Source organism: Vanellus vanellus (assembly GCF_965231255.1).
Source record: "Vanellus vanellus genome assembly, chromosome: 3".
Classification (NCBI taxonomy): Eukaryota; Metazoa; Chordata; class Aves; order Charadriiformes; family Charadriidae; genus Vanellus; species Vanellus vanellus.
Window position 1 is genome coordinate 101,233,168 of NC_138907.1, and position 19,585 is coordinate 101,252,752.

Below are 19,585 nucleotides of genomic sequence, written 5' to 3' on the forward strand. Positions count from 1 at the left end.
AGATGTGAAATCCCTGTTTCTACTCAAAAGCCTTTTACTTTACACAGCCAAACTTACTGGTCTATTTTATCCCAGCACTGTAGCGACAGCATATACTGAGGTGATTATCTAATGAAGACTGTTAAAAAAAAATGTAACTCTACATTAACCTTAACCTACAAAGAATAAACTGATGACAAATAATGATTATTAAGGATGATCTCAGAAGGATTGCTGCTTGTAGGTATCCCTCAGTGTCTCCTAATGAACCTGTTTCTAATTATTTAAAGACTGCCATTTGCTGAAGCAATTTAGCTCCTTAGGGGTGGGTGCAGCATTGCTACAATTCACTACAAGGGAACCAAGAGCAAGGTCAGATGTCTGGGAGGACACGTGAAAAATCTACTGATGTGAGCAGCTTCGTTTGGCTCCACTGAGACTATTCCCATGACTGAAGTGAAGCTTGCACTGTAAAGACTGATGATGCAAGCTTGAAAGTAAAGTTAATCAGTTTCTAATGCATGTAAAACCATGAGCCATCCCATCCATAGTCTTACTCAGCTATCCTGGTTTTTGCTTTTCTGTGTTTAAGCATTAAAACTTATGAGAAAAACAGCGTTACAATTCTGTAAGAAAAACACTGAGGAGTTTTTTTTAAACATTTGATACCAAATCGTTTATAGAAGAAGTCTAGGTATTAGTTGACACTTAGTTTGCTTGAGATGAAATTTTTTCATATGGATGAAGTTGTTCTACAGGGCTTTTTAAGAGTTTTTTATATGTCCCATTAAATAATTGCCATTGCATTTCACTGATTTCCATTCATTCTTACTCTGGTGTAATTTACTAGTTTTGCAACACCATGATGTACTTTATATGATATTTGAATGACCTAATACATATGACATCATAGAAAAATTACTCATCACCCTGCACAAGACTTGGTTAATTCCAAGTATTAGCTATTTAATGTATAGATTACATTCATAGCTTCTTTCTTTTGGAGACATCTGCTTTTGTTGGATTATGTCTTCAGTGAATCACATTTAGAAGCAAATATGGCAAAACATTATCATATAAACTTCTACATTCAGCATTTTTATTAACATTGTTTTAATGTTCTCAAAATATATGACAAAGCTGTGAGCTACCAGCCTCTGAATGCGCTTGTGTGTGTACACACACACACACTCGTGTGTCCTCTCTCAGGATAATTTGAGCACAGCCACAATGAAGAAATACAGGGAACGTGCATGAATATAAAAAGGGAAAAAAGGATTGCATTTTTTGCTTTAAGACCTAAAGGATATTGATGAGGATTTTGAGAAACACCTGTGAGTTTATTAGGTCACTGATTAGTAAAGTTTTTAACAAGATTTAAGCTTCTAGCCATCTTAAACATTTTTAAAAATACCTCAAGCAACCTGTTTTAGGTGTGTAGGATCTTTGTAAATATGACTATAAATGCTAAATCCAGTAATCTTTGAAATGAAGAGAAAGCTTTTAGTGGTCATTGGGTTGACTTCAAAAGTACCTCTTCTCTTTCCAAACGTACACATGCCTACCAAGAGACTGTTTACATCTCTCTCTTGGACTGTTGTGTTTTATTGCTTTTCTTATAGCAAATAACTCCTCTCTGATAAATTCTTCATAAACAGTTTATCACAAAGACTTCATTTTCTCGCTGTTCTAGCTTCTGTGACCTCCTCCCTTGCTGCCTGCGTCCGATTTCCTCTTGGCTGCTTTTCCCTCTCCACCCTGCAGCTCAGCTATTGCATTGTAGCAATTGCCTGTTCCACTCCTTTTGCAAAGCTCCTAGGCAGTTTAGATTTTTTGAAATTGTATTGTCATGAGTTTCACTAGGCCAAGGAGGTGATGTCTTTACAACTTTAAAACTGCTTTTTGTTAAAACACGTTGAGAATTAGATAGATCTGAGATTTAAAAATATTGTTGTCTTACTAGTGATTTTTTTTTCTATGGATTAATTTTGTCTCTATCAGTTTTCATTCCCAGCACAAATGCTTATGTAGTGAAAATAGGATGAAAGCTTAAAGTGGCCTGGCTATGTTTGATCTAAGGTGTTGAAGTTAGGGTCAAAGTGCACCATCAGCATGAAGCTAAGACAGCAATCTTTGTTGTAGGATGTGACTATGACTTCAATTCTCTTTTACAAGCTCAGAAAAAAGAAAGCAGCAGAGCTAGTCTTGGGGGGGGGGGGGGGGGCAGGAGAGGAGGCAAGCAGCATAGCCAATTACACTCTTCTTGATGTAAAAATAGTGCTTACTATCAAATAAACACCTTTGACATCACTTGCCAGTATGGTGGTTTGCTGTTTCCAAACTGTGGATTACATTTTTGTTCAGATTGCAATAACTTCATGATAAACCTGACTTTGCATCATATTGGTCCTGGGAGGTGAAGCTAACCTGCTACTAAATTAGAAGTGAATGAGATAAAATATTCTTCATTGGTATTATCAAAGAAATAGAGCTGTAAAACCCTGGCTTGAAAAATGTCTAATATTTTTTTTGCCATGATTTGTATCAACTGGGATTTTGTGTTCATTCGTAAAATTATACTACATGTATGCAGCGTAGCCTCATTGAGAAATGAAATTTTTAGCTGTTCAGAATTTTTCTTTTTTAAAACCACAGTGTCCTTCCTTGAGACCTAGTAATATAAGCCCAAGCTGCTAAATTATGCTAGAGGCCTTAATTGTATAAAAAAAAATGTTTCATGTAAGTAATCATAAATAGTAAATTCTCTATGGTAGCTAATGGCAGGTTGAAAAAAAATATTAATGAGCTCTGATTTTGTTATGATGGTGTTGTTTGCACAACTTAAAATGACCAGTAATTGTCTCATAGATGTGTAGTAATTATAGTCTAAATGCAGATGTTTCCTTTTCCTTTGCTGCCACAGAAGTCACTCTTTGGAGTTGTATTGTGTAACATCCTACTGTGGCACATAAACAGTACATCTTTATATAGCAAGGGACTCCGTTATCTGTTCGTATTTATATATAACATTGCACATGGGTATTATGTTAAAAGAATAGTTTGGCAAAGGCAAGTTTTCAAACGTTAGCAAGTTCTGGAATTAAGGTTACACGTGCAGCTTTAATTCAGTCAATTATGCATCTGCATTGTCATACAGACTTTAATTGTATGATGGCATACTGTTTTTTCACAGGCTGTATTCTGTATTCATCGTAGGATGGAAGTGCTCTTAGGATGACTCTTATGTGTAGGAGTTCTGCTGCAGAAGTTGTAAAGTGTGTAAATGAATAAAATGGGAGATTGCATGAAGAGAGGATCTCTTATTTCTTTAAAAAGCAGTGAGTGCTGCCTTGGAGATTTGAAGGGTGGGCATCTCACTTTGACCTAGGTATCAAAATTGACTTCCTGGTTTCAGTTTTCATCCTGTGTAATGGGGAAGATCATTAGTATTCATGAAGCAGTCAGATACTGCGCCACAGAACAGTCTATGAAATAATAATTTCTTCTTCACACCAGCATTTGAATAGCATGAAACAAGTTAAGTTTTGGGACTGCCCACTGAAGAGAGGATGACAAAACGAAATATTGAACAGCTGTTTATGAAGTGAATATCACCCGTCATTTGCACTAAGTGAGAGCAAGACACTGGGGAAATAATAGTATGTGATCACATATAAAATATACAAATAAACAGGCTAAACTAAGGTTGCAGGGTGAACCTTGAATCTGGGATTTGGTAACATTTTAGTGCATGACTTTGCAACCTTAAGAAAAATATTTTAACAGGAACTTTGTGTTTAATTTCCTACTGTTGTAAAAGAAGTAAACTTAAAACCAGGTCTGTTGTGTGGCTCATCAGCAGGTTTTGATGCTTGAATGGAAAATTCTGCTATTGGATTTCAGGGAGAGACTGATGATATTTCTATTCCTCCATATGAATCAGTAACATAGGGGAAGAGGTATTTTTTCTAAAAGAAAACATAGGGGAAGAGGTATTTTTTTCTAAAAGAACTCTCAGATATTTGCTAATGGTGGAGTTGAGATGAAGCTTCCATTTCCTAACAGGCTTCTGAGGGAGATATGCTTTCTTGTGCTCATTCCTCCCAAGTGTGGCTCTTTCTGCCCTGTTTCCTCTAGCCCGGTCCTGACCTGCCCCTGCCCCACCACTGGCTTCTTCCTCACTGCCCACAGTCCTTAGACCTCTGCCAACCTCAGCCCTTCTCCTCTCGCTTTGGCAGTCCTTGCATCACTCCTCCATGTCACATCTCTTGCACAGCCCTTCCGAAGCTCACTTGGTCAGTCATCCCGTTGCTCTGAAGCACTTGTTCAAACAGTCTCTTTGATTCCTGCGTCTCCCTGTGGCCTGTGGTTGCATACTTTACACGTACCTTCTGTGGCTCTTGTCTCTCTTCTTGGAGACCTCTTCATGCACAAGTTTAATCTTTCCTCTCCCATCAGAGAACTTGTACATGCTTGGTTGCAGGCGATGGCAGTGCATGCACAGATCCTTAGATTCCCCTGATCCAGCGAGGTACAGTCCCAGACCTCACAGAGGGGAGACTGTTTCTTTTATGTTTTCCATGACTCGCTCGCTGTGCTTAGCCAGCAGAGGACCAGACTTGCCAGTCTAGGTGAGTCTGAATGTAGAGAGGACAACACCGGAACCAGCACACTGGGAGGGAAAGGGCTGGAGAAATAGACTTGGGACTGACCAGGCCTCCAGTGTGCTGGTTCCGGTGTTTGTCCTCTCTACATTCAGATCATACAGCTTCTTCCTCTTGCTGGCTAAGCACAGCCGAGCGAGTCATGGAGAACATAAAAGAAACAGTCTCCCCTCTGTGAGGTCTGGTGCCTGCTCTCCCCTGCTCTCCATGCCTCTTGCCCGCACTGCCATCAGCCTGCAACCACAGCAGGTAACTATTAGACGGAAAGATTATTTTTTGCTCCATACCTCCAGGCTGGAAGGATCCTGCTCAGCTCCTCGGTGGGGATGGTAGGTGTCCTGATAGCAGAGGTAAGAGCTGCAAGGGTGGAATTTGCTTGGTCAGTCCATGATGGTGGGGTATTAGCCCACCATCCATAAGACCCCTGAGAGTCTTTGGTTAATGGGTGCTTGAAGGGATTTTAGTTGATAAATTGAAAAGATTTTAGTTGATAAATTCAAACATGGCCTTTTAAAAATAAAAATCTGGTAAAATCACACTGGTAGTCCCCTGGGCTTTAGGAATAGTTAAATCAAACTATTTACCTTTGCAAAGAAGTACTACTAGCAGATGAGGAGAGATTAAAAGAAGTTGACTTGCTCGGCAAAACAAAAAAAGACTGAGAGGAGGTACAATGCAGGCTATGAACGCATCAGGGAAGCAAAAAAGGTATTGAAGGAAATGAACACTGTTGTTGCAAAAAAAAACAAACCCAAAGACCAGGAATAAGTTTTAGGTGGCAACTAGAGGAAGATTACTTGTAATCAAGAGAACAGTAGGTTCTGGAGCAGCTTTCTCATCAGAGCAGTGAGATCGGGCCCAAACTTTAAAAGCTTTACTTTATACTCCCTGATGCCAGGGATAGCAGATGATATTTCTATCTCAAAGACTTATCACTCTGACAAATTTAGACAGATTTTTAACAAAGATGGCAAAAGGCCTATGTCTAGCTTAAAGGATATTTAGTTTTTAAGTATCCGTCCCAAAGCCTACTGTTTTCTCAAAAAAGATCACTGGGATATTTTTTTAGTGTTGACAAATAACTACTGGATATTTTAATCATCTCACTCTTAGGCTTCTCACTCAGGCTTTGACTAAAAATTTTCAAGAAAATTCAACCTTGGGCAGGGAGTATTTTCAACCAAACATAAGATAAGGTAACTTAAAATGGATTTTATAAGAAAAAACAATCTGGTAACTTAATTATTAAGAGTATTACTAGTATTGTGTAATTATAAGAACCTATATTTTCAAATAGTTAAATGTTGATGGATTGCTGCATCAAGTATTGAAACTTTGTTTCTAAACATGGGTTCAAACAGTTTGAAAAGAATACATGAATCTTTAATTCTATAAGGGGGGAAAAAGTCAGGAATATTAACAGTTGTTACTGAAAGCAGAATATCAGTACCACTGGTTTAGATTTTCATTATGTCATTTAAAACAAATCTAAGTCCTCCTTTTGTTTTTTCTTGAAAACAATCTGTGCCCATCAGGGATTCAAAAGCTACTTAGAACTTTAATTTGCTCTCGCTATCCAGAGTGTTTTCATACTCTGATACACCTTTTATGGCAGGACTAATTTGGTTTTCTATTAAAACATAGATAAAATAGAGTACAATCTACAATGAGAAGTTTAGTAGGCTGAGGAAAGTATTTGAAGCTAAATGATTTCTTATTCCAGGCTCTTCCTCTGTTACATGGTTGGTCTTGTAGGCATAGTAAGCAGATAAAACTGTGTGCCTTCCTCAAACTGTAGTTGTTCTGTCATGTTATTCTCTTTTGTGCCTGGCAGACTAGGGGCATCTGAATGGATGCAAGATAGCTGCAATTAAAAATTAATACTAAATTTATTTTTAGGTAATGGAAGGGTTTTTTTGCAACAGTTATGTACAGCAGTCATCTAAAGTATATGCATTTCTTTCACAGAAATAATTCACGATTTTGAGATGATGAAATGCTGACACTTTAGGTATTAATATCTACAAAACATTATTTTTGAAACAAGATAGTGATAATTATAATGGAAGTAGCACTTATATCTTGCTCATGGTTTTAGCATAAAACTCAACTAAAATACTTATTCCACATGCTGTAGCTTCCCAGATACTCACAGCTCAAGATATTATCTTCCTGTCTGCAAAACCTTCAGTACCTTTCTGTCAGCTTCTATAACATAGGTAAGCTATTTCAGGATGAAATCCTGCAATTCATATTGAAAAACTAAATAGGGGAAATAGGTTAGGAGTAAAGGAATGGATTAAATGGATCACATATCAGGGCTGTCATATTGATGATATTATTAATTTTCAATCCACATTTTTGTTAGCACAGGTTTACTCAGTAGCTTTTCAAGAGAACTGTTGGCTTTGGCACAACATGGCTAGTTAAATGGAGTATTATTTGGCCCTACTTACATACAGGTCTTGATCACACTGAATGAAGTATGCCTTGCTTTTCAATTTATTCATTTGAAAAGGAAAAAAGAGCAAGCAGGTTTTCCTTGCACAGCAACATGCACATCAGGGAACTTTCTGCCTTATTTTTCTCTTTATGATGGCCATCTTCCTTGGCAGAAGTTGCTGAGATCTGTGGAGATGATCTTGACAGTATCTGATCCCTCAGCTCATCTCACAGTTAACAGGGAGTTACAAATGTGGAGCATCTTTCAACTTTCTGCTCCTGAGAGAGATCACCGATACCTGAAGTAAATGAAACAGAAACTCTACTTGCTGTAGCATAATATTCACTAATTTCTTTTTTTAGCTACTAGAAGATGGTATCAGTTCAGACCAGTAACTACTTGAAATGTGGTCTATCTGTGCAGAAGTAGTAAGTGAGCTGCATTGTGGTTTCTGTTGCCTCCATTGCACACGTCTCATCCAAGGACTACTTCCATATTTTACCCAATTACTACTTAAAGCAGAATGTATAAGCAGTCATTGGAGCAGGGATCAGAACCCAGTGCTTCATTCTCCCCAGAGAGAGCCTGCCATGCTGTGACACAGAGCGCTATGCTCACTCTTCCTCCTCCTCATTCCACACCAAGAAATCATGAACTTTTTTTTTTTTTTTTAAGCTGTACCACTTCCACATCCAGGAGGTTGTTGCAGAATAGTCTCCAGGCTGGCTGCTGGGAGATGAGGGCTTGAGTTTAGCTTTCAAGCTTCTTAAGACAATAAGGAAAAGGCAAACAGCTACTTCACTTCCTGTATGGTTCACATGAAACTAGTTATCCCTGCTGTTATGAAAGGATGACCGAGGCCCAATTTCAGGAGAAGGTCTGGGGGTGTCTTATGTCCCTGAAGAATGAGATACTGCATCATCCTGGGTGAACAGTTTTTTTCTGACTACTTAGTTCCTACCAAAAACTCAGTTTTGCATCACATCAGTTTTAGATACATAAGTAGATTGGTTATCCAGCAAACATAGTTTGATGTTACAAAACTGTATTGCAATGTCCAAGTACATTTGTGGATCTAGCCCTTGATCCATTTTGAATTTCATTTTCTCAAATAACCTATTTCTTTCATGAAAGTTGTCTCTGTAAGTTTATTTTCAAAGTGGGGGAATGGTAGAGATTGACCTAGTAGCACCCAGAAAAGATCCCATCTCCTTTCGAAAGCCTGTGAAAGTATCAGAATTTCCTTGTATAAATACAATCACAGGCTCAAAATGCATGCAATAGAATAAACAGTGAATGCTTATTTCCATCTTCTCCTGCCTTTAGAAAGAATGAATGTAAATTCGCTCTACCGAGCAGTAATTTGTCTTGATATTTGAAAAGCCTAACTGCTCACAAAGGTAGTTTAACAGAGTCAGACCCTTGATGCTGTGGAGTTTCAGACTTAGTGTGTTTGCCTTCCAGCTTTCTGCTTATTGCTTTATAACATTAAATACAAACCCAGAAACTCTGTAGCTATGTTTGTATATCCTGGTAATGTAGATACTTTCAAGTATTGGTGCCCTCTTAGATGACTGCCACAGAACCAGAGAAAAATATTCATTTAATATAGCTGTGTGTCCACTGGTGGATATATTTTTTTTTAAGCTTAGCATAGTTGGTTTTACATTGCCCTTGTTTGTACTGTCATTTGTGTATCTGTTTTGAATTTTGATCATTTCTGACAACATGCAGTCCCAAGGGACTCGCACAGCCTGATTACATACATTGGATGTTTTGTATTCTGCATTGCATTATCATCTAATCAGGTTAAAGTGGTAAAGATTTACTAATGGGAACATTCAGTTGCCCTAGATTTTGTCTTAAATTTATTAAGTTATTTTACTTTAAAAGTTGATCCACTTTAATATCATTCAATCTGGGATGTTAAAGGACAAAAATAGACTGTTACATTCAACGGATATTATAAATTATTCTAAATTAGGAGGAATTTTGTTGAAACACTCAGTAAAATCATGATTCAAACACTTCATTTCTGTTCATATTTGTTCATTGTCAGCAATTAACATAATGAAAGAAAAGAAAATGTATTCCAGGAATTCTGAGATAGTTTAGTATAACTGGAATATAAATAATTCATAATGAAACTGAAAATTAAATTTCAGTCAGTGTTGACCTGTACTTCCCAACAGCTTCCAAAAACCAGCGTGAAAAAACTCACAGCAATGGAAAAATCTTTTCAAATATAAGATGTGAAAGTATAAGATATTTGATTATAATTCAGTTGGCTAGCACAACCTCTGATGTGTCATAAAGATGGGGAATTTTTGCAATACGACGATAATTCGGTATCAGCCTCTTGGCAGCTTTTGCCAGCTGGATTGCTTGACCAAGTGTAAAATCTGACCTCTGCTAATGCTTCCGCCTCAAGGAATGATAGTGCAAAACCTACTGGTGTTCTTGACGGTATTGGATCCTATTTAGGGGTGGCTTATCTGATATATGGTGTTGTGCGTTACCTCATACTGTTTTACAGCTACACTGTCTTCCACCTAGTTTCCCCCTGAACTTCTGCAGTGCCTCACCTGTGACAAACAGTCCTTCTCAAAGAAAATCAAACAGTCCTCCTCAAAGAAAATCAAGACTTGGTACTTGGCCAAATTCCTCTTACAAGAAGTGTACTAAATACTTCTTTGAAATCATCCTCATTACTGGAAACCAGCTCGCTTTTCCAGCAAAGTAGCAAGCCTGACTCTCAGGCAGCTGCTGCAAATCACCTGATTACAGAGCAAACCCTAGACCCGGGCTGAAATTAGTTTTGCTCTCCTAAATGCTTGTCCCGAGCACTTTGCCTCCCGAGCCGCAGCGGCGAAGACTCTGTGCAGTTTGCACCCCCCTGTGGTACTGATGGTGAAAAAATGCATTACGTTTAATCCTGTACTTTGAATGCAGAAAAACCTCTTCTGAGATTTGCTTATGTATGACCAACAGGCTTCGATGCACAAGCTGTTATATGCACAACTGCTTGCAAATGCAACAGTTCCTGCTGATTGACAATAGAAGCTACAGATAAGCCTTTAGACTAATGAGCAGAAGGAATGCGTAATCGGAGGCACAGAATAAGCAGCTATAGCATCTGGGCTGTGACCTTATGGGCCTTCTAGCTAAGAAGGGTCAAGCCCTGACCCTCACTAAGTCCCAGAGTAGGCTAAGTAAGGATGCATCTGATCATTATTTTAGTGGATATAAAAGACACTTCACTCACATAACCCAAAAAAGTTGTGTGTGTTATTGACAGTTATGTTTTTCACTTGCATACAGCAATGTGCTTTACAGAAAAATAACAGAAGTGCCTTACGTATTTGGATTTTAATAGAATATAACCAATTTTTTTCCACACGCTATCCTAATTGGCCAGGAACCCTTTTCAGGATAATACAGATGTTCTACATTATTTTGTATTTTTTAAACTGGTTAATATGTTGTTGTAATCATGGACTTATTTGGGACTTAGAGCTATGGCATGGAAATGTGTTTGCTAGAAACAAACAATCCAGTGGGATGAGTGGTAAGCATGTTGTGAACAGTGGCTATGCAAAAAGAGAACAATTACAGACTTCTTATCAAAGCTGGTAATTTACTCAAGCAAAGCAAAGCAGTTGTTAAGTTCCATTATAAATGTCTTTGGAATAGCAGTCAAGATGCTTAAAAATACTTATGTGCTCAATAGCTCTGTGTACACATTACTCAGAAGTATCTCCACCCTGAATAAAAATGTAGGCTGTGATTACAGCCTACAGTTAGAAGTTAGCATTTCTTAGATGTGAGTTTGCTAGATTTTGCCATTATGAAAAATCCCTTTCCGAGCTTCCTGCCTTGTTCTGAAAATGAGATAACAAAATGAATGAGCAAACCCCACTTTAGCTTACTAACTCTTCAGGAATCATGTTAATGTATGCATGAAGTAAGGTAGAAGAACAACTTAAAAGAAGATAGCGAGTTATAATATAGATGTCAAAGATTGCTCTACCATTGCCTGTTCAGTTTGATTTCTCAAGAATACAAGTGGGGTCTTCTCACATAGTGTATCTTCCAGTATTGTAGCACAGCTGACCAGAAGGACAGTCTCCTTTTTCCTAAAATTGACATCTCAGTAGAGAGTATGGAGAATACATTCAGGGGTGTACATGGAACGATCACTCAACAGTGCTTTTTGGTTTCTAAGGCCTCTTTTGAGAAAAGGCTAAATCCTACTGGATAAAAATTTCTTTCAAAGATAAATCTGAGAATTGAGAGATCTTTTCTTCAAAGCTTCAGTAACAATTGCTATTGTACTTTGTCCTTGCATATTCCAAGCTGCTACATAACTACTAACAAAATATCGCTATAGCACCCTCACAGCACTGTGTCTGGGCTCTTTCTCATTTTCATATTATAAGCTAGAAATGATGAAGGTGAAGAAACTGAAAGGCAAAATCTGTCTCCATGGGTCTGTCTGATCCAAAGATACTTAGGGTTACTGAGCAGCCAACAGAAGATACAGGCCTGAAGCAGGATGTTCAGAGCTGGGATTAAAGGGAACACTTTCTCTTTTATGGCAAAATCTGGAGCTAAGGACAGGCCACAAGAAACCTAATCCCTGACTAAGCACATCAGGGGCCTTGTTAGCCCCACCTGGTACAGCAAAGCGCCCTCTGTGCCCTGTGGCAAGCTGTGCACTTCCTGCTCCCATCAGGGAGACCCGTCTGTGACCATCCTGCCTTATGAGATCCTACAGAGAGTTTTAGCTTATTATATAAACTGGCAGCAAAATATTCTTTGAACTAGAGCTAATTATGAAGGCAACCAGAGCTGAGATCAGACATCTTGTGTTTCTGTTTTTCTGCACTTACCTCTTGCTCTCTCCACATCACAATACAGCGAACAAGAATTCAGTTAATTGGTTTTATGTATCTCCCCTTCTGAACTTCACCATGAAGTACTGTAGAAGGTGAAAAGAGGATTGGGGTAGAAGTGTAGAGGTCAGGAGGAGCAACCACTAAGAAGAGATCCCCTCTATATATAACATACAGATTTAACTGTATGTTATTGGCAGTTTTATGCATAGTATATAGTGCATCACATTGTTACTCTGGATCATGCAGGTTTTGTGTTTTCAAAAGGGTGAAATACCCCCCAGTGTAATAATGATGATTCACTTGTCCACACCATGAGAATCAACAGTAAAATGGTTCAGAGAGCAACAATAAATTTTATCAGATCTCAGTCACAGTACAAATTTCTTCTGTAAATAAAGGTAGCTGTTTTAGTATCAAAAAATCTGGAATTTAGATGGGCTGAATGAGGGTTGTCTCTGAAAAACAAAGTATACTACACGTCTCCAAACTGAGAATAGCATAGCCCTAAAAATAAACATCATACCTGGACTAGCATCAGGTTACACATTTAAAAGACTATCACAGTAGCTGTCACATGAAATCACACATCAAACCCATTGTTTTCTAGTCAGGTGCCCTGGAGAAACCACAGGTCTCTCCAATCAGAAGATGCAGAGGGAGAGAAATAGCACCTTGCCCCTGTCGTGTCCCGAGAACCTGCATATGATGTATCCTAAATTCTCAACATGGTGTTGAAATGTTATCGTTCAGACATCTCCGTTTCCCACTTCACGCTGAGCAGGAAAGCCAGAAATGGCAGGAGCCCCATCCCTGCACTGCATCAGTGCTTATTTACATTTCTGGAAGCGCTCTTTTTTGGGGGAGCTGGAAAGTCTGAAGTGGGTATGGTCTGTACGTCCAGATCAGCCGTTTGTTTGCCGAAGCCGTCTCGGCAAAGCGCGACCGAGAGCTGCCTGTCATGCCCCGCTCCCCCAGGGGCCTGCTCAGATAAATCGTATTTCTCTTTCCCTTTCCCCCTTCCCTTTTCCTCCCTCGCCGCGGGGCTGTTCTGGGGAAGAGGGTCGGTAACAAAGAGCCCGGCGTGGGCCGCCCGCGGGCGTGGGTCTTCCCCAGAGATGGATTTAACATCACCAGCTCGATGATGGCAAACCTTTCCCTCGTCCTGGCGGGGGAGCCAAACACTATCGATTTGTAGCCCGGAAGGTTTTTTTTTTTTCCGCTTGTTGTTGCTGCTGCTGGGTTTATTGTTGGGGAAGGGGGAGGCTCATTTGCGAGCTGGTTGCCCAGCCGCGGCTCTCCGCACACATCCCTCCAAATGCATTCCCACTAGAGACCGGCTATTCTTTGGGAGGATCATCCTCTGCTCTCCGCACACGCACCCCTCCCCCCCAAATTCACGGCAATGGTGAGCGGCATCCCTCTCCCCTACCCTCCTTTTCCCGTGAGATGCTTTTCCACGCCGTTCGGGGCGGGTACTCGCCGGTGCTACCGGAGGCCCCGCGTCCCGAGCGGCTCCCCACGCACTCTCCCTCTCTCTCTGTCTCTCCGTGCAGAGCTCCGGCAACGCGTCCTACCGATGCTCCATGTCGTCCTCCGCCGATTTCTCCGACGAGGAGGACTTCAGCCAGAGATCGGGGACGGTGTCGCCGGCGCCGGGGGACACGCTGCCCTGGAACCTGCCCAAACACGAGCGGTCCAAGCGGAAGATCCAGGGCGGCTCCGTGCTGGACCCCGCCGAGAGGGCCGTGCTGCGCATCGCCGGTAAGGCGCGGCTGGGGGCTGATGGGGGCAGGTGGGGGGCAGAGGGGACCCGGGGGGGGTCTTTCTGAACGCGGCCCCTCCGGTGGGGGTGATGGGGGTGACGGGGGTGACTAAGCTCTTTGGCTGCGTTTTGCCGGCCGGGTGAATTGATGCGTGTGGGAAAACGAGCCGAAATAGGCGCAGGTGCGCCCATTAAACTTTCATGCGAAAACGCATTAGCGGCGCAGGGGCCGCAGCAGCGGCCTTGGCCAATTTCAGCCGGTGCCGGCGTTTCGGCCGGGAAAGCAGCCCGCCTCCCAGGGAGGGAGCAGCGGCGGCGGCCGGTGCTGCCCCGCGGGGCCAGGCGCCGGTCTTTGTCCGTGCGGGGCCGGGGCCGCGTTTGGGGGGATGGGGATCGGGACGGAGCCTCCCGGTGTGCCGGAGGCGCGGGCGGGCGCTGGTCCTCGGCCCGGAGACAAACGATGTCGAAATTAGGGCGGAGGTCTGGTTCTCCCTGGCGAAAGCTGGGAACAAATCCCAGGAAGATGCGGCGGTCCTCGGTGCTCCCCGGGGACAACGCTGTTTTTCTCCCCCAGTTCTCTCTTTCTGTGCGCCTCCGTGGGTGCCCTCCCAGGGCACCATTTCCCGGGGTAACGCATCTTAAGGGCGCTATTGGGGGCAGCGGGGGGCGCGGTGGCAGAGCTCTGCGGGGCCCGGCTCTCGCCAGCCGCTGAATGCAGCCGCGGCGGGGGGGGGGGGAGGAGGAGGAGGAGGAGGAGGAGGAGGAGGAGTGGGCTGCGGAGCCGGCCCGGCCGCCCGCCCGCGGGGCTCGCCGCCGCCCCACGGAGGCAGGGTGCGCGGAGCAGGGAGCCCGGCCCCGCGCCCCGCCGGGGTCAGGGCACGAGGCACCGCTCGGGGCGGGCCCGGCGCCGGGGTGAGGGCCGGTGGCGGCCGCCGCGGGGCGCAGGCGCGGTGGGGACGCGCGGCCCGGGGCGGGTGAACGGCGGTGACACCTGCGGCGGGGCTGGGGCTGCGGCCGCGCCTGTCCCGCCCTGCCGCCGGGGCTGCGGGGGGGGGGGTCCCGCACCGGCCAGTTGCCAGTGCTGGGGGCTGCCCGCGGGGTCCTTGCCCGCGCCCCCACCGTCAGTGTCCGCCGTGCTGCCGCCCCTCAGCCCCAGCGCCGTAGGGCGACAGTGTCCCCGCCGGGCCCCGTCTGTGCCGCGGGCCTCGCGTCCCCGCCCTGGCGGCCGCCACCCTCCCTCGTCCCGGGGGAAGCCGGGGCAGAAACCCGGGAGGGCGGGCGGGAGGGAGGCAGGCAGGCGGCTCGGTGCCTGATCCGCGGAGGCAGAGCTCGCCGGTTCTGCAGGCGGTGCCTCGGCTATGGGGCTGGAGCCCGGGGGGCTGCGGCGGGAGGAGGCGGTGGCCGCCGCCGGGCTGGGGCCGCCCCTATCGGCGCTCCGAGGGGCGGCTACCGACACCCGAGCGGCCGGCGGGGGCGTTTCCTCGGCCGGGCTGGCAGCGCCCGCCCCCCCGGTAGCCCTCCCTCTCTCCCGTTAGCCGCTGGGTTTTTTTTCTTGTGCCGTCCCCGAGGCTTTTGGCTGCCCGCAGCCGCGCAGGGAGGCGGGCAGGGCTAGCCCCCGGCCATGGCTGGCTACCTCTCCCCCGGCGCGTACTTCTACGCCGAGGAGCAGGAGTACCTGCAGGCCTACGAAGATGTCTTGGAGAGATACAAAGGTAGGGCAGCCCTCCCCGCCGCGGGGCCGCCGCGCCGCACCGCCCCGGGCGTGGCGGCTGCGGGCACGGGCGGCTCCGGAGCTGGAGGGGGCTCCGCGGGGCCGCCGGCGTGAGGGGCGACCGGCGGCACCGGGTCCCTGCGTGGTGTGTGTCCGTCCGTCTGGCGGGGACGGACGAGGCGGCGTCTGCGATAAATAAATATACCGTCTCTCCTGCACCAGCGGGTGAAACGCACTCTCTTGTATTTAAAAATCTCTTTTTGGAGTGAAATGCGGACGCGGTCGTTCACGTCTAGGCGTGTGTTTTTCTTTAAAGCTTCAGTTTATTTTGACCTTTTTATTTTATTTTTTTTTTTTTTTGTGGTTGTGCAAGGGTGGTCTTAGTTCGTGTAGCACCTGAGTTTTTTTCATCGAATACAGGAAAATAAGGAACAAGGCGTTTATCACAGCGAAGATGCACACAGCTAGATTTATCTTGCTAGAAATGTAAATTACATTGCTGTCTTAAATTCATAGCGATGGAAGACATGGTTTGAGAGACATGATTCGTCACTGGTTTTCAGTAAATTCGCTAATATTAAATCTGAAAATGTTTATCAGAAGTGCTATGGCTCTGATCTTAATTCAAGTGAAAAAGGGATGGACTTAACTGTTCAGATTGAATCTTCATCCCAAAAATAGTTTTTACAGCATGTCACAGCATATGCTGACATTTGCAATGCTGAGTCCTTTTCTAATGTTTGGGAAAAAGATAGGTTAGATTTTATACCTGAAATTTTTCAGCTGTGTGTTTCCAGTCAGTTCTAAAGGTTTTGATTAAAAGGTTTCTACTGATGGGAATGGGAGTGGCATAGTTTAAGACAGCTTGATTTGAAGATACCGATAGTTGATTTTATTTAATCCGGATTGTTAGTGGTAATATTTTGAAAAATAAACCCTCTACAGATGTTTTTTTTTTTTACATGAGAACTTGTCAGGTCTGAGTCTACTGTATACCTGTGTCACTTGCAATTTCATGTGTCATTAACAGTATTGACTAATGACTCCTTTGTGTCTGTTGCCCATTGTGTCAATGCAGCTATGGAGCATGTGCGCTATTTCTGTGCTGAAATGCATTAGTGCATTTTAGTTGAGAAATAATTACAGTTTGTAATAGGTCATCTTCAAAAGCACATCTCTATTCCATTCTCTCCTATATTTTTAGGTCATCAATTACTTTATATGTAGCTGAACTGATTTTTGCAAAATTTTAAAGCAAGTGGACTGTTTACTTTTTAAATAAAGAAAACACTGAGAAAACTTGTTTTTCTGTTCTGGTTCTAATCCAAAGCACTGCTATTCTACTTTAGATTACCCTTAATTTGCTGCTAAAGTTGGGTATGATAAGGTTCATTCTCATACCAGTTTGTCTGCTTGCTTAAAAATCTGGGAAAGATATATTAGGCCTCATTTCCCCTATTTCACTGAGAGTTTTATCAGCATAAGGACTGAAAGATTTGGTTTTTAAGTGTTTTAAAGTGTTAAAGGGATTTTCATCAAAATAAACTCATAAAACTAATGTGCATTTCTATTACAAATAAAGCACATTCTGGAAATATTTGAGTGTGTATCATATTGTGGGGGTAACATCAGGTCTGTTGATATGCTATTTTCGGTGACAGCCAAATGCTGAAATTATTTGGAAGGATCCAGTTTCTGTTATCTTAGTTTTTAGTGTCATATTCAGTATATTGGTATGCTGTGTTTTGCTGCTTGAGGTATACTTTATTCAGCCATTGGGAGCAAAGGTAAAGATTCCGACTTGTTTTAATTAAGATATATTGGAAACCTGGAAAACACATTATTTTTCAAAATGTGTTTCCAAGCCGGTCATGATTTCCCATCTGAGTCCCAGTAGTATGACTTCACTACAGCGATTGTTGTTCTGATGACTTGCTATGGGAGCTGATCTAATCAGAAAAGAATTGCTACAATATAGGCTTTGAAGAGGGAGTGCCATTTCTCTGAATTTCTCAGTTTTGTAAACACCGCCTTTAGTAATTTTCTGAAGCAAATGCAAACCATATTGACTTTATATTTTTAAGGCAAGCTGCAACCAATAATTGTAATGTGAATAGTTCTTTTTTTCCTTTCTACAGTTTGCAGAACGCTCTCATATTCATCTAAGGCATTATCAGGGTGCCAAATTATCTATGCCCCAGCTGTTGAGTACTGTAACTAGCAGAGTCAGCTGTACAAAATTCATTGCCTGTCTTGGAAGGCATGGGATCATATGATGCCGCATCATTAAGACATTTGGGACATTTGATTTAGGAAGAGAAAAGCAGTCCTTTTTAAATGTAGAAAAGTGGAATTTTACTCTTCATCTATTTCTGCAGCTAAAGTAGGCTGTGGATCTTGAAGACTGTGCAATAGCAAGTACCTTCTTGCTTTAACAGTACAGGATATTTGTATGTCTCCAAATTCTGTCTGCTGACCATGTCTCTGGCTGTGACAGCAAATAATTAGGCAACTGTTTGCTAAATCTGTGATAGTACAGAAGAGTTGTTTGCTGTGGGAGAAGAGTGTGTTGTTTTCTGATTCCTGGTCAGCTAAGTTGCTGGCTGTCATGTCTTTTTTTCTTGATTCATGTAGTAATTCATTGGCATTATTTCTAAAGCATTTTGGTGGAGGAGAAAAAGTCACATTATTTCAGATGATTTAGAAATTATGTTGAATCAAGCTACTTATTCGGGGGGGAAAAATGCTTCTTTGTTTCTGGCACCTCTAGGAATTCAAAGGCAAAGCCTTTATTGTGATAGCGGCAATAAAATGCCCAGAATATTTTATCTGAAACATTTGACGTAATTCACATCTTGTTTGTGACTGAACAGGAAGACGAGAAATCATACAAATACTTGTTGATATAACTAACAGTTCAGCTGTATCTCAGAAACTGTATTTGAGTTCTTTAGGAGCTTGTAAAGAACTTAACTTACAAAGCAGCAAGACAATTTTTTTTATCTCACCATTGCCTGGGAACAAAAATTAATACAATTATTGTTAGCTGCAGCCTTCTTGGTAAATAAAAAAATGTCCAATAGTATTTCGTATACATTTAATTTTTAAAATATTAATGCTGTCTCTATCAGATGGCATAGGTATGCAGTGTTCCATACCAACATGATTTGAGTATTAAGTATTTGAAGATTGCCATTTTAAGCTTTAACTGCAATGCATTCAATAGATTTACTCTGGTATATATCTTAAGTAATACACCAAGAATCAAGACTTAGATATATGATTCCTGTGAAATTGTATAGTTTTGTCTCAGGTAAAACTTTTTTGTATTTTTCAGTTCAGGTGGTAAATATTTATTGAAATATCAATTGCAACAACCTTCTTTTCCTGCAAGATTTTGAACAATTATGTAACAAAGTTGCCTCCCTTTGACATCATTACTGAAATGGGCGCATCTGTTAATGACTGTGTGATTGCTGTCTCTGAAAAGAGCTAATTCTTAGTGTTAAGTAAATCGCAGTTATTAAAGAATGTTCTTACAATCATGTAAGTTATAAAGGTTTAAAATATATAGGATTATCTGGCCTGCGCAGACCTTTTAGTGCTGTAGATTTTGGCTTCATAAGAAACAGATCTATTAGAAAATTCTGCCTGATGTGACTGCCCACGAAAAATACAGCCTTGTGGTTCAGGGACTTGACTAAGTTGTTGTCAGGGGTAGGAAAGGTACCACATAAATGTTTTCTTTGGATTGGGTGCTTGCTGGCTGCTTCCTTAGGGTACTTCAGGTTCACTGCATAGCCTCTGTCTCTGCAGGAAGGAGGGGAAAGTCTGGGACTGGGGATAGCAAAACTCAGGTTGAGCTGTTTAAACTTTTGTATGTTCTGTTTCACTATTGGCATTTCTCTCTTGCTTTAAAAAGATCTATAATACTACACATTCAGCTGAAGCACCGCAAACAGTTCTGTTTCTGTATTCTGAGAAACAAAGACGCTGGAGATGAATGAGAACTAGCAGATCATCTGATGCATTTTGTTGCCTTTGTAGGGTTCAGAGGTAATGTAATTTGTTCTAGTGATTGATGGATGGTAGCGTCAAGTAAAGCTGTTCTGACATTGTTTGGGTACT

General features: G+C 42.5%; 1 protein-coding gene across 1 annotated transcript in view; it reads left to right on the forward strand.

Moving 5' to 3' along the window:
* Positions 1-19,585, forward strand: part of DST (dystonin) — a 313,178-nt gene that overhangs the window by 21,028 nt on the left and 272,565 nt on the right. The window contains exon 4 of the mRNA XM_082481488.1: positions 13,538-13,745. Coding sequence (XP_082337614.1) covers positions 13,538-13,745 — 208 coding nt within the window. The remainder of the gene's footprint in view (positions 1-13,537; positions 13,746-19,585) is intronic.